Source organism: Orussus abietinus, unplaced genomic scaffold (genome assembly GCF_000612105.2).
Source record: "Orussus abietinus isolate OABI.00-Male unplaced genomic scaffold, Oabi_2.0 scaffold67, whole genome shotgun sequence".
NCBI lineage: Eukaryota > Metazoa > Arthropoda > Insecta > Hymenoptera > Orussidae > Orussus > Orussus abietinus.
In genome coordinates, this window is record NW_019394243.1 from 373,023 (window position 1) to 394,104 (window position 21,082).

Sequence of the window (21,082 nt, forward strand, 5' to 3'; positions counted from 1 at the left end):
AGGCAAGAACCGTCGAGAGCATCGATAGAACTGAAATAACTCCTCTAAATAGCGCAATTAAAATCCGTCGTTCTTAATGTTCTTCAAATATTGAGCACTTCAATTTTCAAAAGAATATATTGTCAAATATCCCTTGCCAGAGGAAATTCTTTGGTAAAATTCAAATCGATCCGCATGAATAAGAATTACGCATATCATGAGTAGGAAAAAGGTGTTACGTCAATTCGCATATCTTTATTGCGATTATACTGCAACATTTATCTCTATACAAGTCCGGTGAGGTCACAATTCACTTATTAACATCCTTTTCTCACAATTAACTACCTGTTCGGAACAGTTGAATTTTTACGCTTCTTTTCTATCGCAAATATAATTTATTAATATATTGCCTCTCCGTCTTGTTAATAAAATGGATAAAGTTAATGGAGTTTCTCGGACGTACTTTCCGAGCTCGCGTATGAATTCGTATACGCATAGGATGAATCATCGATGATTCGCATCGTATGGAATGCAATAAACGTATCGATGATATGACAATGGGTTTGAAAAACTGCGCAAACAACAACGTATCTCCGCCTATGCTATTTCCACGCATTCAAGAATCGACAAGAGACTTTTACAACTCCTGTATATATATTTTCGGAATTTTTCATATCCGTGACAACATAAAATGAAGAATATCCCCAACTTTTTGCATTGCACATTTTGTTCGGATACGTTGTACGGTACAGGTCGGACCTCTTAATATGTTTTGTATCAATATAAAATCGGCATAAAAATATCATCCGACGAGCGGAATGCTTAAAAAATAAAACGTTCACCCTATGGATCCATGTTTTGAGGTACCTTTATGTGGAAAATATGTCTACAAAAATATTGCAAAATTTCCTACTTTGTTCTTTGAACGTTCCTTCGATACGTCAAAATATTTCACAGACCTTAAATTTGCTGTACACGGTACTAATTACGTAACGTACTCTTAATCTACGAAATGCAATTACTGTATGCACTTGAACTAGAATCGTTTCAGGATTACGCATTACCGCGATACAACTTGCATCGCATCGTATGCGTTTAATCGTAAAGAAATAGAATCCATCTTTAGAAGGAGGTATATAAAATATAAATATGGTAACAATTATACAGAGGAAATGTCGATCTCGTACTATGTGTTCAATTTCCACGATTAATATACCATGTAAATAACAATGAGCTCATCACTCTCCGTCTGTGTATTTTATTTACTTACTAGCTTAACAATTTTCACTGCAAATTCGATAACGATTAGGTAAATATTTACAAAATTTTAGAAAAATATTTTTTAGCTGTTTTTAGAATATCAACTGTAGAAGGTACAGGTGTACTTCAATTTATTAAGCACATCGCATCGACGAAGCGTTCCTTTCAAGTACGAAATCGACACCTCGTGTTGTATTCATAATTGCAATACATGGTCCCACGCGTCTACGTCTCGCTTTTCCTATTTGTAACATTACCACCCTCCTCTCTCAGCTGGAAGACACGATTCTAATGCTCACATCATACGACACCCTGAATGTTTGTCACTCCGTCGAGCCATAATTAACAAATCCAAAATATTACTCCGCTATCTGTCTACTCTGAACGCAATTAAAAACACTTCAGCCTAGAAACCTACACAGCGAATCGGAAGAATGAATTCGAATTAACGACAACGATTTAACTATTACATCTCGTGATAAAATCTAACAAAACTGTTACATCTATAAATTAATATTAGGACTGACGCGAGTCCGAAGCCTTCATTAAAAGTAGCGCTTTTGAGTAAAGTTCTTATTACTGATTGCTAATAAAAAAATGCATCGTTAAATTAATTTTAACCGAGAGTTATGTGTTCTGGGACATTACAAATCGGAAGGGAGATTATTTTCTCGTCAGATGTAATCCGAATAAGGAGAAAAACTATTTTCTCCTGGACATGGGTCCCTCCCTGTTAAAACCATAAAATTCTCCCTACTTGGTTATTGTCTTCCTATAGTCCTTTCAAGGAATGATCGTGTTACCGAAAGCTCCTATTGCACGTGATTACTATTCTAAAGTCCAATTTGTCATAAGACTAAAATTTCTGCAATTCTTGTCACAAATTTACGTCACAGAAATGCATTCAGCTCATTACGTACGAATATTCCGGCAACATGGAGTCCGGTAATTTCGTCACAAGATCCCTCACTTATTGTCGCGTCTAAACTCGCACTTGGAAAGTTCAATGTACCATGATGAGGATGCATGTCTGATTATACAAAATGTCGCAATTGTTCGAAATACTAGGAACGTAGGAAGACCTCGTCGCCGAGGTCTGAAATCCTCATTTGTCGTTCATTTTGTACGTGTAACTACTCGGGCGTTCATAAACTTTAAATGTACAGTGACCTTTAATGCGACATCGCTGGCTTATGAATTACGATATTAATATTTTATGTCTACGTGTCTGGACCTTAATTGACGCGCTACGTCTAGACAGAAAATCGAGGCCTTTGGGTAACATTCATCCCAAGGCCATTTTATCAGGTCAAGATTGTCTTCTACCGGTTCCGCCTATGGTTGTCAACGTGAAATCGTGTCTCGCATAATGCTAGGAGAAACGTCGTCTAAAAATTGCCGACATGATTATTCTGATTACGATTTAAATCGAGACTTGGAAAAGTTTGACCGAATCTACAGGCAAGCTTCTCTCTCGAAGAATTATTCAAGACACAAATCGGCACCTTGTATTTCACGAGACAATGCACGTTTAAATCCGTACCTCGTTCCTCTTTAAACATCTTACCGATATCTCGCAAGTAGTATCACATTGCTGCTGCACTATGCAAAATTGCCCTATTTAAGGAAAATATCGCGATTTCTATACATGTATATGTACATAAATATATATATTTAGATATATCTATATCATTCTGAGTCGACGTTATTTCAGGATTAAGAAAAATCCTAGGCATACATATTGCATATGGTTCTACATGCTCCGCTTCATTGAACATTATCTCAGAGTCGACATTACGGCACCCAAAGATATTTTTCCACATAAATTGATTCCACATATTTGCCCTCACTCGATGCATTTTGTCCGCTGCAATTCCATTCGGAATGTCTAAAGAAAAGCTCATGGTCAGTTTACATATGTACTTGTCGGTCACAGATCTGCATCGATTCTCATGAACGGGTTCGTAACGCTCCATCGTCCTTAAAGACCATTTGTTACGGACATCGTGATTCGTAAGAACCCCCAATAAAATATAGCTACCGGCTTTGGGTATATACACGTATGTACGCATTATTTGTCGGCGGTCCGTTCATGGCACACGTCTTGCGCCGCCTTTGGCCTGGACCACCGCTTAGAATCACGCATAAATTATGAAGCGCATACATTATAACGTTTTGGCACAATTACCGATTTCCCTTTGAACACCACATTGAGATATCTCTGTTTTCCGGGCATGGATTCGACCGGCGAATATCGTTACTCAACTCCGAATGGTTTAGAGTTTAGCGTTCTGCCTTCTCAAATCGTTCGGGATTATCGTGGTGAGGAGCGTCCCTAGGACCAACGAGATGCAAAGAACGATGTTCGAGATGAAGTCGCCCCAGCTGCTGAAGATGTACCCGTAGAGCATCGTAAAGGCGATCCCGAAGACTTGCGTGGCCGCATTTAGGAGTCCAGCCGACGTCCCTTCTGGTTCCGGATAGGTCAGCTCTGCTGCCAACTCGAAACCAACTGGCAAATAGCCGGTCATAAAGAAGCTGGAATAAAACGGTACTTCGTCAATTTAAACGATGCGTTTAAAATTATTTCTTCATTCGTCCCGAAAGTCAATGAAGAAACGTATTAATGTTCGATGCATCGGTAAGCCGCGTTTCTTTCTTCCCAAAAAACAGATCTCTAAACGACACGTGGATTTTAGAACATAAAATTTCTCCCTTCCAAAAAAAATACAACATCATATATATTGTCAGCAAGTATTTCGAAAGGAATACGGATACAAAGTTTGAACGAGCGGCCTCTTCCGTGACGTACATCGTTACGAGACCGTTATCGATTTCATTCTCGGAAAGAATATCACCGAATCTGTATAATCATTTGGGTGTTAATCCGCCAATCGCCGATAGAAGGCAGCCGTAATAAAATTGACAATCGACGTTGTTTACCCTGATAGAATTGTGAATAAGTACGGAGCAGTATCTTACCCGAGTAAACCGGCGGTAATGTATACCACGTAAATTTTTCCGTTGTCCAACGTAAACGTGAAGACGATCATCCCTAGGAGCGAGAACAAGTACACGCCCAGCGTGGTCTCCCTGCAATTACAAATTTAATTAAAATCAATATTTTGAGCAACGGAGACGCCGAGGGTGATAAAACCTCGTTATGGTCAAGAACCCAAATTTGCCGGTCGGTTTTACGCGACAACGCGCCTAAACTTCGCCAACGCTAGAATCCGTAGACCGTACCACCCCGACCCCTGAACTTCCGTCAACTTTCCGTCATGAATCTTTGAATTCCAATAAAAACTTACTTGAACTTGTGTGTCTTGTCTAAGACGACCCCGCACACGACGGAGCCCAGCATCCCGGCACAAACAATGGTTAAACCGATCCTTCCTGCATCCACTTCGTGACCCTGAAAGCGATCGTTTCCTTTATTTTCTTGGCAAGACTTGTGTACTTACGAGGAAAGTTCCCTAACCCGCAAATTCGGCAAATTTTCAAACATGGGGGATAATTAGAGGGTATCTATATGAGTTTTTCAAAGAAACCTCGTTCGGGAGCCACTGGTAAAAATCAAAATTACATCCTTTTGGCAATAAGAAACTAAAACAGGGCCAATGGATTACTTACCGGGAAATGCTCGAGCACGATTTGGTTCAAGAATGTGCTGATAGCGTAGAAGATCCCAACGTTAATGGCGTAGCTAAGGATGAGCAAAAGATACCCAACGTTGGTGACGAGTCTTTTTATGGATTGCAGAAAGTCCTCGGAGGATTCTACGTCCCTTTGCGCCGCCTGTGCAGGACTTGGTGGTAATGGCGGTTCAGCTTTGAAGACTGGAAAAATGCTCAAACGTATAAAAATGGACTTATTTTAATAGAATTCGGTATCGGCTGAGACAGAGTACGTACACAGTAAAATTAGAACCAAGACGATGGATGTAAATGCGGCTATGATGTAGAACATGACGCTTAGGCCATGACCAATCACTTCGTTGTCTGGACTGCTTTGCACCAACATCGGAGGGAATAGGAATCCCATCGCAACACCCAACTGCAATTTCATACCGTCTGAATTCCACGTCAAATCGTTTCTTGACAAAATGTAAAATTCAAGCCGAGTTAAATTAAATTTGGGAATAAGCCTGTTGCATTTTTATAACGCAAAGTCGTATGCAGGATACGTTCTTCGTTTCGAATTCGAGGTTTCGACCTTGAATATTTTTATAATATTCCCTGTGCCGCGATATTTATGCAATATTTATAAAGCCTCCAAAATCGATGTACAAACCTCAGCTATTCAAAGTGGTATTGATCCTAAATGATCAAATAATAATTTAACCTCGAGTGTTTCGACCTTACGATCAATGGAAATGCAAATGAGACGGAAATAAATATCCACGAGTTGACCAACTCGGCACTCAAGATCAATGCCAGGTTTAATCACGCGTTACCCTAAGCAGTACCAATCTGTCAATGGAGATTCGTATTGCATGCAACTTCCGAAGACATTCGAATTTGCACGTGCAACTATCCAAATAGGTATAACAATACTAATTGCGATACGATTGCGCAATATGGGGCATAAACTCCAACATTACTTACGTTGTCGAGTTAGGTAACTGCACGTTACTGGATCGTAGGAATGATTTTTAAAACAGACCGAAGTTTCAAGTACGAGCTAGTTATACTTCCCAAAGTATTCTAAGAAGTCCAACAAAATTCCATGTACGTTTCGTCGCTCTTAAATACCGGTTCGTCATTCCGAAAAACGACCTGCATCGAATTGCCGACAGGGACGAAAAACAAGATTTTCATCTTGTTTTCAAGATCCAAAAATAGTCACGACTCGTTCGACCTGTCGGTCCCTGTTTTCTTTTTGAGATAAGAAAGAGATCGTTACATTCCTGAATTTACAAGGTGGACTGGAAAAAATGGCTCACCTCTTCGGACAAAATTCAAGCAGAAATTGCCATCGTTGTCATTAATTGAGGCTCAATAAAAATAATTACGATATACCTCTGCTTCGATCGCTCGGAACGACCCTTCGTTAAATTGCATTTGACTTTAACTCCAAAAGCTATGCAACTTACATATTTAACCTAAGCGTGAGTGCAGCTTTTTATACTGGAAAAGAAAATTGGTATCTACGTTCATTCAATCCATAAAGTTTTATCCGAGCTTTGACCTTCCTACGACATAAATCAATTACATAATTGCGAATTGCTGGTATCGAAGAAATTAAACGACAACGATATCTCTACGTGCAAGGACGTTCCTAGTTTCCAATTAAAGCCTACTCTTATGTAAAATTACTCGTGGGAACGTCAGCGAAATTGGTTTCGCGCCTAATCACATGAACAAGTAACTTGATAGACTCATCACGACCTCATGAAATTGTGATCTATACATCGTACACATCAAAACAAACGAAAAATTATCCTACATAAATGGGAACGAAACGTACAACGTGTGTTTCAGTTATGTAACGACATAAAATATCTAACTTGTTCCGATATAGCAAATGTAAATCTGAAACTGCAGTATCTGGATCATACCCTGCCTATGAGACCACCATCGGCCCAGGATTCGAGTCCTTGGACAAAGGACCTCCAAATCTATGAAACGTTGTGCATCCTTTTTCCTCGTCATGGTTCCCAATTCATTTACCTGGTTACCGAAGACTCCGATGCTGCAAGCACTGCTAACTTGATCTGGACCAAACCAAACGGCAGCCAATCTCGCGGGTAGGGAGAGAATAAACGTCTGGCTTATGGCAGCAAACGTGTGTCCAAGAAACGTCACCCAAAACCGATCCGGAGCCACGCTAAAGACTTTTATCCATGCTCCCAAAGCCGTTCCGGTAGCGCCTGCCACTGCGGCGAACCGGAGGCCCTGAAATACGGAAACGAAAAAATCATGTCCGTTCGACACCTGTCATTAACTCTCGTCAACACAATAGACTCGTAATTACGCGTCGATCTGCATCTTCGTTTCCGAGTTTTCCGTCAAGTGCACTGCGAAAGTGCTCTTAATCTTTACTACTAGTTTCAGGGACAGTCGTTGCTTCTTTATCGACAGGTGCCTTAAGGTGCACCGTTAGCAACTGGAATTCAACTTGGGTGGATTTTCGAACCGGACAAATCAATTTACAAGGTGTGTAGAAAATCCTCGACTACCGTGGAATAAAATATTAAAGTAAATTTAACGACGTACGAGATGCATCGTGGCACCTCATTTAACTATTAGAAAAATAAGCCTGATGTCCGGACTAAATGAATATCAAATATCTTAAATAAATGAAAAGTCGAGCTAAATTATTGGTCGCTGTTTATCGAATGCTTGGAATAAATATATTCCTATGGAGGCCTCCTGTCTTTTCAGCAATACCTGAAGCAACGACACAATGACACGAGATCTTCGGAAGAGATAACTTCTTAGATAACAAATTACAGATTCTTGGCACATCCTTTATCAGGTTTCGCCCGGCCTTAACACACGCGTAGTATTACCTATCGCAATTCTTACGTTTCTTCCCCCAGATTGCTCGTGATACAGCCGAACAAACTTCGATTAAACGCGTAATCGCTCCTACTTTTATCCTGCTCGTCTAAACTGCAAGGCGATGCAACGGATGCGCGAAATCCTCTTCCAACCTTCGAGGTGGTAACCATTATTTTTTTTTATATACAAAATCATCATTCGTATCGTGGACAGTCCGGGTTGAATCTATTTACCCTCCTTATCGACGCGCAAATGACATCCCAAAATATGCAAAATGATGCACCTTCTAAACAAAATTGTAAGCGATTAAAATGAATTTAAAAAATGCAATTCCTTGATCGATTAATCGTTAATAAAAAGTGCCTTAATGAAAAAATCAGCCTTTACTCTCGATAGCCTTTGTTAACATACTCTCGATAGCCACTATTGAATCGACTTACTTTCCTTATCGACATGCACTCGGCGGCACTCCACACGGTACTCTACATTCAAGGTCGAGCAGAGCACGACTCGAGCAAAACTCCAAAATGTCCCCTTAAAACGTTTCCGCCAAATTTATCGAGTCAGCTTGCCATCTGGACGAAATAAAACGTCCCTTCGACGTTCCCGAGCGAGTGAAAAAAAAATTGCCCTAATCCGCGAAAAAGCCTTTATCTGCGATAGGTGCCGTTGAATCAGCTGATTTTCCTTATCGACTTACAACGTCTCGGTACGCGATACGCGGACGAATGAAAGCTCTCTTCGAAAGTAAAGTACGGACGAAATGTCCTTACGAATTTGTCGAGGAGGTAGCTGGCGAGGAAGATGAGCGGGATGTAAGTCATCATGTAAATCATGCTGGTCATGTCGACAGCGAAGCTGGAAACGTCGTAGTACTGGATGACCAGGTTAGCGATGATGCTGTACTGGATCCACTGCATGGCGTTGCTCGCGCTGTACAGGACGAAGATCGCCAAGATGAGCCATCTCCTCTTGTAGATCTTGGTCTCGACGACCTGGAACCGATCGATCGATCGATTACGCTTGGGCGAAATCGCCTCTTATCGGGGATTCCATTGCTCGCTCTGCTCACCTCCATGGCTGCGCGAATAGTGATAAAACTTCCCACGGATTCGCGCGCGAGGTTTCAGACGTTGCGCAACGAGAGCATGTTACGATTTCTATCGCCTTCGTCGAGGTGCAAAGGACTCTCAAAGAGACGCGCGGTCTTGACGGACAAACGGTACGACCGACAATGAGCCTATCGGTCAAATTCCCTCGGTCTATAACTGGATCTCCATCGCGCGAGTACTTCGAAAAAGAGTTCGCCTTGACAAATTTGTCACAATGCCCTGACCATTCGCGAGCCTCCCGCGCCTAATCGCCTAGGTGATTACGAGGACTCGCGAAGTTCCGGCATAGGCTATCGTTTTATTTTTCAACAGTTTCGATATGTCGGGGGAATATTTCGATATCGGACCGAAAGAAAAGGGGAAAAGTAAAAGTATATATAATTGTGGGGATAATTGTGCGTTATCCGTTGCCATTGGTGCTTTTCCTAAAGCCGAACGAACGTCATAAGTGCGTCAGGGTTAATCGCGGATAGACGCCGTATTTCGGGAAAATGGAGCGTGAGATCGGAAAACGTTTCGAACAAAAATTGCTCCCCATTTCAGGCCAAAGAGCTTTTGAAGGAAACATTTCTTTGGATGACGCGAGCTTGAGGATGAGATGGGCTCGTGAATCTAGCGAACGCTCCGGTCACGCGCCGGTGATGGCCTAGTTCATTCGTAGTGTACGGAATTTTATGTACAGAAAAAGTATCGTAATTACGTTGCCATTGTGAGACATATATTTAATGTGGAGGTTAAATTCGTCCAATATTCTTAAATGAACTGTACTTTCGAATGATCTTATCGTTACGGTGAACGCAAGTATTGCCGGTGGACCTCAAGTTAAATTAACTCTTATATAATTTTGCGCTTCTGCGTTTAACCCGCGCATTGTAACGCCGCAGCTTCGATAACCTAGAATAATAAATCTATTTGCTTGTTTAAATACATTGAAACTAATAATGGACTCATTCGTTTACCTGAGTGGGCTGAATCCCGCCCTCGACGGCTTTCACGTAATCCGGTTGATTTTTCGGCATGTTTGATGATTGAAAGTCGTCACACCTTAGGTAAAAGAACGAGTAGTAACTGAAAAGATTAAAGATCTGGACAATTATTTTATGCGCTCCTATTAAATATTAAATCTACCATGTAAATCGAACTTTTCATTTCCTCCCGAAGTCGAGGGAAGAGGTCCACTTGATGCGACGTTATCAATCCCTCCAATGAGCGAAGATCTTCGACTTCTTAAGAGAGGCCGTCTAGGACAATTTTCTGACTCCCTGAAATAAGAATTAAACCATTTTTTATTATAAAAACTATTAACAACACCTTGACAGTAGCTTCGTCCATATAGACCCGAAAAATGATTTGACACGTTTTAAGCTCATTTTAGGCCAACACCGTATATTCAATTTGTCAAATATATTTAGATAATTAATTTTTTTACACGAACTAGAAAATACTAAGTGTAAAGTTTACAGAGTTTAATTATTATTTATTTCAAACGAATTTCAAACGATACCACTGATTCGATATCAAAATTTCCGTCGTGCGCAAAATGTCACGAGACTTTTAAATAAACTTCGCCCTGACGAGTGTGTCATTTCGCAAACATTAGCTAAATTGGTTACTTACAAATCGTACGTAGGACCAGACAAGTGCGATTACGAGGTCACAATAAATTAATAACTCACGTTAAACAGAAAATGAACACATTATGTCATGCTTACGTGATGCAGGCAAAATTAAACATTGGTTTAAAAACATTTTAAGCGAAGTTGATTTGTATTAAGTACTATGTTCATTACACGTAATGTAATTAATTGCTGCAGAAATTATCGCAATACACGCGCTAGATTGATCAAGATTGATTTTGAAGACGGTATCGAAACCTCATTATCAGGACATTTACCACATGTTAAAGATAAAGAGATCGCAACGTAGGCGACCGATCCGGTCGTCCGTCGAATTCTGTATAGTACAAGAAATTAATCAATCGATCACTTATCATCGGGGGGTGTACCAGTGCCTGGTAATTGCTACATATTATCAACAATAAATATAGTCCAATGCTAATAACGCGGGTATAAATTCCGATTTGATCGTGCCGTGAAGTACGAAACGTAAACTGCTTCGTATATTTCTTTATGACAATTTTTGATATGTAAACGGTAGTTATATTTATGGTTTGTCTCATAAGTTGTTATATTCTTATAATCACAGAATCTACTTGCGATTTCCTAGCATCGGGAAAATAGAGGGATAATTGAACCTAGATGTTAAATACAGAATATCGCGTATAGATATTACTGATATATACGGTTGAAATATTTCACATTTTAATACATTACTTTTTTTCACATTAGCGATGAATATCAGAAGTTTCTGTCTTAAAAATTGTCATTTAATTTTTAGAAGTACGGGTTAAATTTTGGTTTTATTGTCAAGATAGTCGTAGCTACTGATTAACAGTAAATCAAGCAATAAATTGCGTTTCTTTAACAGAAATGGTTTTAACGGTATCAAGTTGTTCGGTTTACCAGCTCTTTTTGTCTCAGTGCAAGTAGTTTTTCAATGGTTGTATTTGCATACAATTACAAAAGTGAATAAAAGCGGAATGAAATGATCTGTCAGATGGTAAATTAAATGTGACGACTTTTCTGTGCAAATGAATCGCCAATGCCCACACACGGAAATGTTCTAAGATTAATAAATCACTCGTCCCGCCACTCGCTAACAGGAAAACGACTATAAACCACTTAAGTCGAGCAATAAGTCCTCCATTACATTCCGCCATGTTAACACCCCATCGAGGCACTGGGAAGGTTTAGGTGGGACTCGCCGGAAATTGGAGCTTGTAACCTTCGTGCCAGGGACCCCATTTCCGTTGGGTACGTCACCATCATTCGGTACTTCCGTCGAAATGTCAATGGTGAGAAGACCCTGCCCAACTTTGGCACATTGATCATTTATACAAATTAATTGGACTAATACGGATCGTTTCCAATTTTCCTAATCATTCATTCCCAAATGTTCGAGGGGAGAAACATTAAATTTTAACATTTAATAATACTTTAATATAAGATAGATCCCCCAATTATTGCCATGCTCCATTTATTACCACCTCTTTTAAACTTGTCAGCTCGTTTTCTATAGAATAGATGGTACTGTCGGTGTGTCCCGTATATCGGAACAAGCTAAGGAAATACGATGTAGGTACACCCAATTCGGAGAAAAGTTTCATAAACGAGACGACTTTGACGTCACTTTCACCTCGCCTTAAGATGCACGAAGTTACATTAATTTTAGGAGGAAACATTTCACCGAGAAGTCCAAACTTTTATCAAATTGCAAAATACTCAGGGGTCGTAACAGAGTCACGAGATTGTAAACGCTCGTTATACCTACATACGAATCATCGTTCGTCAAGAAAACGTCAAATTTCCAAGTATCTTACCTACTGTCTACTCCTAATCGTAAATTCCAATGAACAGCAAAAGGCACACCCACCGCTCGTAAATCGCTCTGTCACCACACGGTCATTAACGATCTAGATTCGAAAGAGAGGGAATAATCAGGGAAAATGATACCTCTGATTCGACGAGTCCGCATTTTAGGACGAGCGAATTCTTCCCGCCGATTTTAAAGAAATTCCTTATTCATAACCAAAGAGGAACCTTTGGCTACGAAAACTATTATTTATATTAATTAATCGGCACGTAGTATGTAGTATTCAACGTTTCATCAAATATCATCCACCCGAGCGGTTTGACATTTTACGCATTCGATGCATTCGTCGTTTTCCTCGTATCTTTATTTTCTATTTCACAATTTCCCGACGATGAAATCCCCTGATGGATGAAAATTCTATGCGGCTGTAACTCGTATGCACGAAACACGTTGCCACCGAGATTCCAACAGCGGCGTTAATTTCCATGTTTATCATTATCATTGATATTCCCGACCGTCCAATCGATGACTATTGTGCGAAGTGGCTTTAAATCAACGCCTTCGACTAAAGATCATCGTGGAAAAACGCAACGGCAGATACACCAGCATTCTTTCGTCACACTTGAGTCACCTTGTTGGCCATTCGGACAGTAGATTCCGGAGTTTCAATTAGCATCTAGGGCCGTGGCAAATAGGAAACTAACAAAAGTTCAAATTATCTCGCGGCCTGAGGCTAGGGAAATATTTTTAGCAGCTCGAGTGGCAGCGACCTCATCCGCCCTGCGTTTCCGACTTCTTTTTTCTAGGACGCCTCTTCCACTTTTTTTTTCTTTTTTTTTATTAAGAAGCTTCTCCAGAGCAGGGAGAACGCTTTTACCTGAACTTCATGGAAATCAATGGCGAACGAGAGCGAATCGATCGCCACAGTTCGAAATAATCCGCCTCAAGAGACGCGTCGGACCCACAAATTCTGGACAGACGGCTCAACACTTTTTAAACAGTTATGCATACCTACTAAGTCACATCTCACGAGAACGTAATACCGCTTGCATAATTGTCTAACTAAATCGTCCTCTTCCTGATTGATCAACACTTTTTTTTAATCAGTTTTACCATCCCAAGTATCAACAACGTAATTTTAAAATAATTTCGTCTCGCCAATACAAACCACAGTGCCGGTACAAAAAGTCAAGATCTTTGCAAAATTCGATTATGAAAACGCACTCAAATAAAAATGAAGATAAAGCATTTTTATATACTCATTGATGGAAAATTAAATATCGATTTAACTCTAAATTTGTGATCGATGGAACGTTTAATTACACTTTTTATTTGCAGTTGATAGTCAAATGAAAAATGAAACCCCCTAAGAAAATGTTTAAAAATCATTTGCCGATGTAAACAGTACCGATACGTACCCAGGATTCACCAAAAAGATAAGTACATCGCCAAACACGCGAGTGACGGAAACGTCTGATCCGAGCGAAGGGCAATAATTATACGTATCGATAAGAATTATCAAAACTCGTTGATAACTCACCGTCGGTCGAGATGCGATTGGGATGACACATCGCCCGTTACACCCAAGTCGCGGGATCAGCTTGCAAGCGGCGTGGCGCTTAATTTATGTCTGGCTCGGAATCATTGCTAAAACCTCTTTTTCTAGCGAGAATCATCCGCGCGACGATCGAACGATCGCCACGTATACTCCGCGCGATGTCGCGACGAATCGAGGGATATCTTCTCCCAACGTGTTCGCGGATTCTTCGGTCGAAATGGCCGTTGGTCTCTCGCCCGGGATAAGAATTTTTGATAATACTTCTCTTATCCGGAAGAGGTAATCTACCTGTATCGTGAACGTATTTTCACCCTCTCGACGTAATCTAACGTCACGTCAAAAATGATCTCCCGAAGTATCCGATCCAGGTTCACGGGCGAACTTCCGCGTGTTTCTCGCCCACCCAAGAATTATCGATAATAATTTCTTTATCTGGAAAATTTATTGGAAAGAATTCCCGGGGACAAAAGTAATTATAAATCTGACTATTTGGAGTATTCTCGCGCTTCTGCGATATTCACATCACATGTGACTTTTATTTGCATACAAATTGCTGGAGGGTGCACTTTCGCGAAGCAAAACAATTATGCATAATTTCACGACGTAGGAGGAATCATTGATAATTCTTATGGCCGTGAAGAAAATAGAAGCAAAAATTGGAAACGATACGGATATCACGAGTGGTCTTATATTTTGTTGCGAAATCCACGCGGTAGGTTCGCGCACTCGCGCTTCGGTATATTTAGCGCCTCGGACCACTCGCTAACTCGAACGTAACAGCGCCAAATGTTCAAATTATCTCTTACGTTTCTCCTAACTCAAATATACGAGATTCCTAGCAGATACGAAGAAGCATTGACCCAATTCGATATCGACCAGAACGAAGCGACAAAATATCGGAAACTATCGCCAGTCTTGGGCTACTCGAGCGATCTAATTCCGTGTCTCGCTCTCCTTTTTGGATGCTCTTCACCTGGATACCGACCCTCGGAATTTCTCCTTCCCCTCTTTCTACCTTTCGGAACAATTTCAAGAATAGTTCGCGCTTCCCGTGAATTTTATATAACGTTTACGGAAGAGAAAAAGAAGAGCAAACCCTCGACCGAATCGCGAATGAAAAATTAAGACCAGGAAAAAGAAAAGATTAAAACCCGTGGATCTCACCCCGATTGCTAATTTCTAAGTCAAAGTTTGACACTTTTGAGTATCCTCCGGATACCCTCCCTCCTTTGATTAAGTTCCCGACCTATGTCCACCCTGTCCGCCCCCTTCGTCCCAGGAGAGTTCCCCCGCCCAAATCCTTTCCTCTCCACGTTTTCCTCATCCGGAAATCAGCCCGTCTCTCAAAATTTTTTTTTCAATTCCTCAAAATCTCTTTACTTTGAAAACCCGCTAGAAACAGCAGTTTTCGGATCAACCTCCTGGTCACCTCTTTTCCTTCCCATCCGCCTTATCGAGAGGGTAAGACGTTCTCCTTGTTCCAAGGAACGCGGAAGTCTCTTCGTCCCACGTGCTCTTCTAAAGACCTTTAAAGGAGCCTCTCCGAGTTCGATCCTTATCCTAGGGTCCAGGGAGACCGAACGGCGGGTACACACGTGGGTCAACCCCCGCCTGGCCGGATCCCGATGTATCGATTCGGCCTGGAAAAGTGGAGCGGCTCCTCGTGGAGGAGTCCTTCCCGGCTCGGGACAGCCCTTTCTCGACCCCGTGGAACCTGATCCCGACTCCCGTTCGCCACCGTACTCCCGCAGTGCCGAACATCGACTAAATCCAAGATTCGGTCGCAACGAGGATACCCCAACGTGCCGGCCGACCGAAACGCTGTGCTTCTGCGCGGCAATTCGCCGCGGCACCGGGAGTGCGACCGAGAAGACGCTACAAACAACGGCTCTGCCGCGGGGAGAGCGAGAGAGACGGGCCCCAGCGAGGTGCCGAACGAGAAGGAGAGGACGCGATGCGCTCTCCCGAGGTGGGACGGAGACCGGAAAGCCGCGCGTCTCCCGGAGAAAGAGAAGACGAGAGAGACCATAATTGAGACGTAGATGAAGCCGAGAAGGAGAGTCGGCGGAGCAGCGGGAGAAAGTGAAACAACCTGTGCCCGGCTTCTTGAATGACCGCGAGTATGTAGGTGTAGGGCAAACTTCGTACGCTTTGGATGCTTTTCGCGACCCGGGCGGACGAGTGCCCCCTGTCTGCGACCCAATGAGCACCGAGCAAAGATGCTCTAGGAAGCCTTGAGGAGGAATTACCGAGAGATAAGAGATAGGCTGGCAACAGACGCAACAATCGCCCGCGGAGGGGTTGGATAGGTCATTTACAAAATTCGCTATAATAACGTGTCTCGAAGAATCGTCATCTACGATGTATAATTTACCGTTTGCATCGTATGGTGTTTTTGTCTTTACATAAAACAGCATTAAACTTAACGGAAGAGGCAAAGTGATTTCTTTTTACGAAGACACCTATCGGATGCTTCGAATATTACAATCTAGTCTTGAGACTAATGTGAGATTTAATTCCAACCCTAATTACGGAAACGAACGAATGAATTTGAAAATCGTTTTTACGGATTGTCCTTTAAATTCCCCAGTCCACGAATAGGTATATAAACGTATGTCTATAACGTACATTTTTGCGTACCGGATAGATAAATACGTACCTATTTTCGTATACGCGTGAATACTTTGAGATGATACAAGTCGATTTACCCCAGTGCCACATTCAACTGCATGCAATTCTAGAAGCATTCTTATCACTTTTCGATACAACAATAGGTAACACTCGCGTAAAGGATTCTTCCCATACTTCATCGTCCCACCATTTGTGTGTGAGAAAAATGCCCAAACCGTTATCGGGAGAGATATCACGGCATGCAAAAATATTCCATGCAGGCCACGGAATTCCGCACTGTTTATCGACAAATTTAGAAACAAGAAAAATATACTAAAAGGTATATAACCCTTGAGACTTTTAAAACGAGTTATTTCGTAATAAATTTAGAACAATTCTTGGAACAATGCTTGGACGATTCTAATAACCTTCGGTATATTGTCCAAAATGCAGGAATGGCCAACGGCAATAATCATTAGTGGAGAACTGAAGTGCTAGATAAGGAAAGCCCAATAAAATTTTGAAGAACTAATTCCCTAAACAATGATGGTGCCAAACTGATTGTCTCTTCTAATATTAGGAAAATTTCCATCTTAATATCGAAAATTAAAAAAAAAAAGACGTCGATGTGGAAGAATCATGAGCATTGTAAATGAATCTTTAAAGTGAAAGAATATTATTAGATATTATTAATTATTCTTAATTAAGCTATCACGAAATGCCCTTACGCGTTTGCTAGGGTAAACAAAAGCAATCTCGGTCATCGCAATATCTATAGAATTACAAGAATTATTCTAGGCGAAAAAAGGAGCGCACTGCCCAGATAACATCATTGTACCTATGACTATTCTTTAAATCTTTAAATATACCCTAGATATTTGGAATATTTAGAGAAGATTCCGTATATACATTTATAAGCCAGAACATGCTTTGAATATTCTGAGAAATGTTTATGTGAATTTTTAAAATAATTATTCCTTGATTCTGCAGTAAATATATTGAATTATTTTCGTTTTCGAAATAGTCCAAAGTAAAATGCAGAGAATACATTTTGTTGTTTCGTAGATGATAATACGTTGCCAATGAAGGAGAATATTTATTTCTAGGTTCGAAACTACAGTGACAAAAATGCCTAATAGGAAGTTGAAATATCGATATGTTATTTGTGACCCGATCATTTTACCGTAATATATATATNGACAATATTTTGTGAATATCTGAATAAATATTCCTGTGGATATTATATGATTGTCCACCGGGCGGACATTCTGCGTTCCATGAATATTCACTGTATATCTTAAATATTTGCATGATATTCTGGAAACAACGAAAAATTCGACATGAATATTCGTAGAACATTCATAGGATCCAGAAGTGTTATCTGAGTGACACGTCCTCTTTCTCCTGCAATCCTCCAATCCTTCATCTTGCAGTCTACAGGAAGCGTTCGCGAGTAATAGATGTATGTATGTATTTCACAAACACTGATGTAATATCGCACACATGCTACGTAAGAGATAAGTATGATAAAAAGTGGTTTAATTAGTACATGTAATATTGTACAATTATGCCGTCTAGTTAGTTTTAACGTAGCAAATTGCATTCGTTTTTGATAAGTATCTTTAATGGAATTAAAAAAACTCTTTTATTGAGATACGCTTGCGGGCAATCCCGGCCGCATAACTGAGTTCTATTTTACTTTAAATCTTAATAATTATCCGAAAGAATAGCGCAAAGACCTTAACGACAACGATTATGCAAAATCCCACCGTGTACAGAATGTTATAGTTAAATAACACTGAAATAATATAATGTATAAAAGAAGTTATCCAAAAGGTACATTGATATTAATTAATAACGAATTATTACTGTTTCGTAATTGCAGTTATGTATCGTTAACATAACACATGATATGGTACCGAAATGTTATGTGTGTCACATTATTCGTTTCATAACGATATTTTATAACTACACAGGAAATAGTACTATAAATTTTACGTAAGTATAACATGTATAATATTACATATTACAAAGACGTATGTAACGGTTATATCGTTGTTACGGAACTAGTTAGGTTGGTTGTATTAATACTAAACCACAAAGATAAATGTAAATTGCAATTAATTATTGAAAAACGCTTCACTTTACAAAGTACGCCCCTTTTGTAACACGTGACCTTACCCGTACTACCATGCCGTAAGAAATTTTATTTAAAAAACGTATCGAAAAGTCGTTTCCGAGAAATATTGTAAGTAATAGCCGAATATTACAAAAGATAAACTTGACTCAAATGCTACGACTAGGTGACACGTTTAGCGCGACGGACAATTATCAATAGACTGTCTGCTTTTGACAGTCTCCTAGCCGTTGATAAGACACTAATACAAGACAAACACGAGAGAAGCGTATACATGGCATGCCGTATATTACAATATTTCCCGGAAAATGTTGATTTTTAATTACCACAAAATCGCTTTTATCGAATCGTAGTAAATATTTCGAGGAGAAACAATGTCTAAAAAAATTGATGAAATATTTTACGTAGATTAGTATTAAAGTCCAGTTACTGACGCGCAATTTGACAAATGTCAACGATAAGAATATTCCACTCCGATGGCCTCGTTTTCCCTCTATATATCTAAGTTACATTACCGACATATTACACTCTTTCTTACGTTGCCTGAATGTCCTTGACTCGGTCCTAAAGGCTTCCTTTATTTATCGCGTACATTAAATACAGTATTGCGAAATGTCCACCTTTCTGAATATGCGTTTAATGATCAGCTGACGCGCGGTAGGGGATACACAAATGAGGCAATAATACGCGAACGGGAAAAAGTATCATTTGCACGTACTTGCACTTACCCAGTGCAACTGGCATACGCTAACGATCTTGACCTTTTTCAATGAATTTTCCCAAGCAGTTTTGCATTAAAATAATCATCACGTTTGAAAAGCTAAATAACTGATAAGAACGATCATCGGTGATTTATGACCGCACGCCAATGTTGCCTTCATTTTACAAGTCGACAGCCTAACAAACGTTTAATGAACAAAATGACACAAACGACAGGATGTACTGCGTCGTATATTGTGCCATTATGCCCGAATTGGATTACACATCGTTTGTACATTGAACGCGACAACTCGTACGTCAATCAACACGGATAGGATTCGGATCGTAACGTCAAATCTTAGATCTGGTTTATCGAATGAATCCAATAATAATAATTAAGTTTATGAAAAGTAATTGTAGCGGATTTACAAAAAATGATGTTTTGCGAAGAACGATGGGACGCCCCGTATTACGGTCACCCGATACGTGACACTTGTTATCAACTTACCGGAAATCTTTAAAGAAGCAATGGAAGTTGAATACCTCTGATTTGTAATTATACGAAGTCATTGGGATCGTTTAAGTAATTTTTTTTTTAGTGAAACTGAAACTATTCCTAGAAAAATGCGGTCTACTTAGATGTCAGCCGATGTGTACGATACCGTCCATTGTAAACGGTACATAGGTGACAAACGTTGGCCGACTCCTTTCCGTATACTACCGGACGTACTCAACTGTTTGCGAGTAATCGTGCAGGGATGAACTTTCATGCCTCGTCCCCAGAGGGCGGGAAATGTCGCTTTTCCTCGGTCGGTATGCGCACTTACGGGTGTCGTCAAATATTGCTGGTTGACAGTGAACAGGCGCTAACGATACGGAATTTATATATAAATTGCAACATTTCTATCCTGGCATCTTTCTCTTTATTCCCGACGAGACCGATCGCCCGGACGGAAGCGCATTGGACACTTATTTTGCCTTTATCCCGATCAAAAGCGAGTTTCTCGATTACTGGATGCCAGTTTGGTCCTGGTCTGGAATAAGTCAAAACGAACCTTTTCGAAAATCCAAATTTTTAAAGTGTCAGGATAATTCTTAGGCGCTTACGAGTCACGCGTCAAAGTTTCGGACAGTTCGGTTCAATACCCTTAGAAAAAGGTGTCTTATGCGAATCAACTGATTTGAGGAGCATTTCATTTCACCTTAACGAGAATTAATGTAGCCCTACATTTTTGTCGCGTTAGAAAAGATTTATATCGCGACGATATCAGTGGTAACCAAAACGTTGTTACGTAATATTACCAGATGATGTTAATATTTGTATTCGCGGGACAACCCTTCGTATTTCCGTGCATCTGCTCAAAGACGAGAGATATTGTGACGGACAGCGAATTAGCAGGTGCATTTTTAAAACGTAATATACAATGATGTCCTCGCGCGCGTTACCTGACGTTGAAGCTTCCAAGGACAAATGTTTGGCAAACAAAATGAGATATCAGTCGCAAATCTTGCGTCGACTTGCTCAGGAGTATCCCGGTCGAACCGCAGGATGAATTTCTCGAGGAACTAAGTGCCGTCTCCGGATTACTATAAATCATTATCACGGGGTAAAAAGGGAGAAGGTAACAAATCAGTTTTTCTATTGCACAAATTAATCTATCCAGGGAGCTTCGCGTAAATTCACAAGGTAAAAACTGCAGCGGATCTTCCCCCACCTAAAATGAATTACGTCTTTACGTTACATCGGTTTAAAAAATATATAGTCCCTCCTTTAGCGATCAAAAGTATT

The 21,082-nt window shown here is 40.4% G+C and overlaps 1 protein-coding gene across 6 annotated transcripts; it reads right to left on the minus strand.

Moving 5' to 3' along the window:
• Positions 1-214: 214 nt before the first annotated feature.
• Positions 215-19,985, minus strand: LOC105695920 (feline leukemia virus subgroup C receptor-related protein 2). Of its 6 annotated transcripts, none has more exons than XM_012417965.1 (10): positions 19,802-19,985; positions 10,000-10,119; positions 9,817-9,925; positions 8,519-8,740; positions 6,912-7,136; positions 5,154-5,295; positions 4,873-5,078; positions 4,551-4,654; positions 4,222-4,332; positions 215-3,777 (listed from the first exon to the last, which is right to left on the minus strand). In XM_012417965.1, the coding sequence occupies exons 1-10, from the start codon at positions 19,861-19,863 to the stop codon at positions 3,516-3,518; spliced, it is 1,563 nt and encodes a 520-aa protein (XP_012273388.1). In that variant the 5' UTR covers positions 19,864-19,985; the 3' UTR covers positions 215-3,515. The 6 variants fall into 6 exon arrangements, with proteins under 6 accessions (XP_012273388.1, XP_012273390.1, XP_012273393.1 ...); XM_012417967.1 differs by lacking the exon at positions 19,802-19,985 and adding an exon at positions 18,639-18,998 and having other exon boundaries at positions 9,817-9,901; positions 9,986-10,119; XM_012417970.2 differs by lacking the exon at positions 19,802-19,985 and adding an exon at positions 13,830-17,596 and having other exon boundaries at positions 9,817-9,942.
• Positions 19,986-21,082: the final 1,097 nt, after the last annotated feature.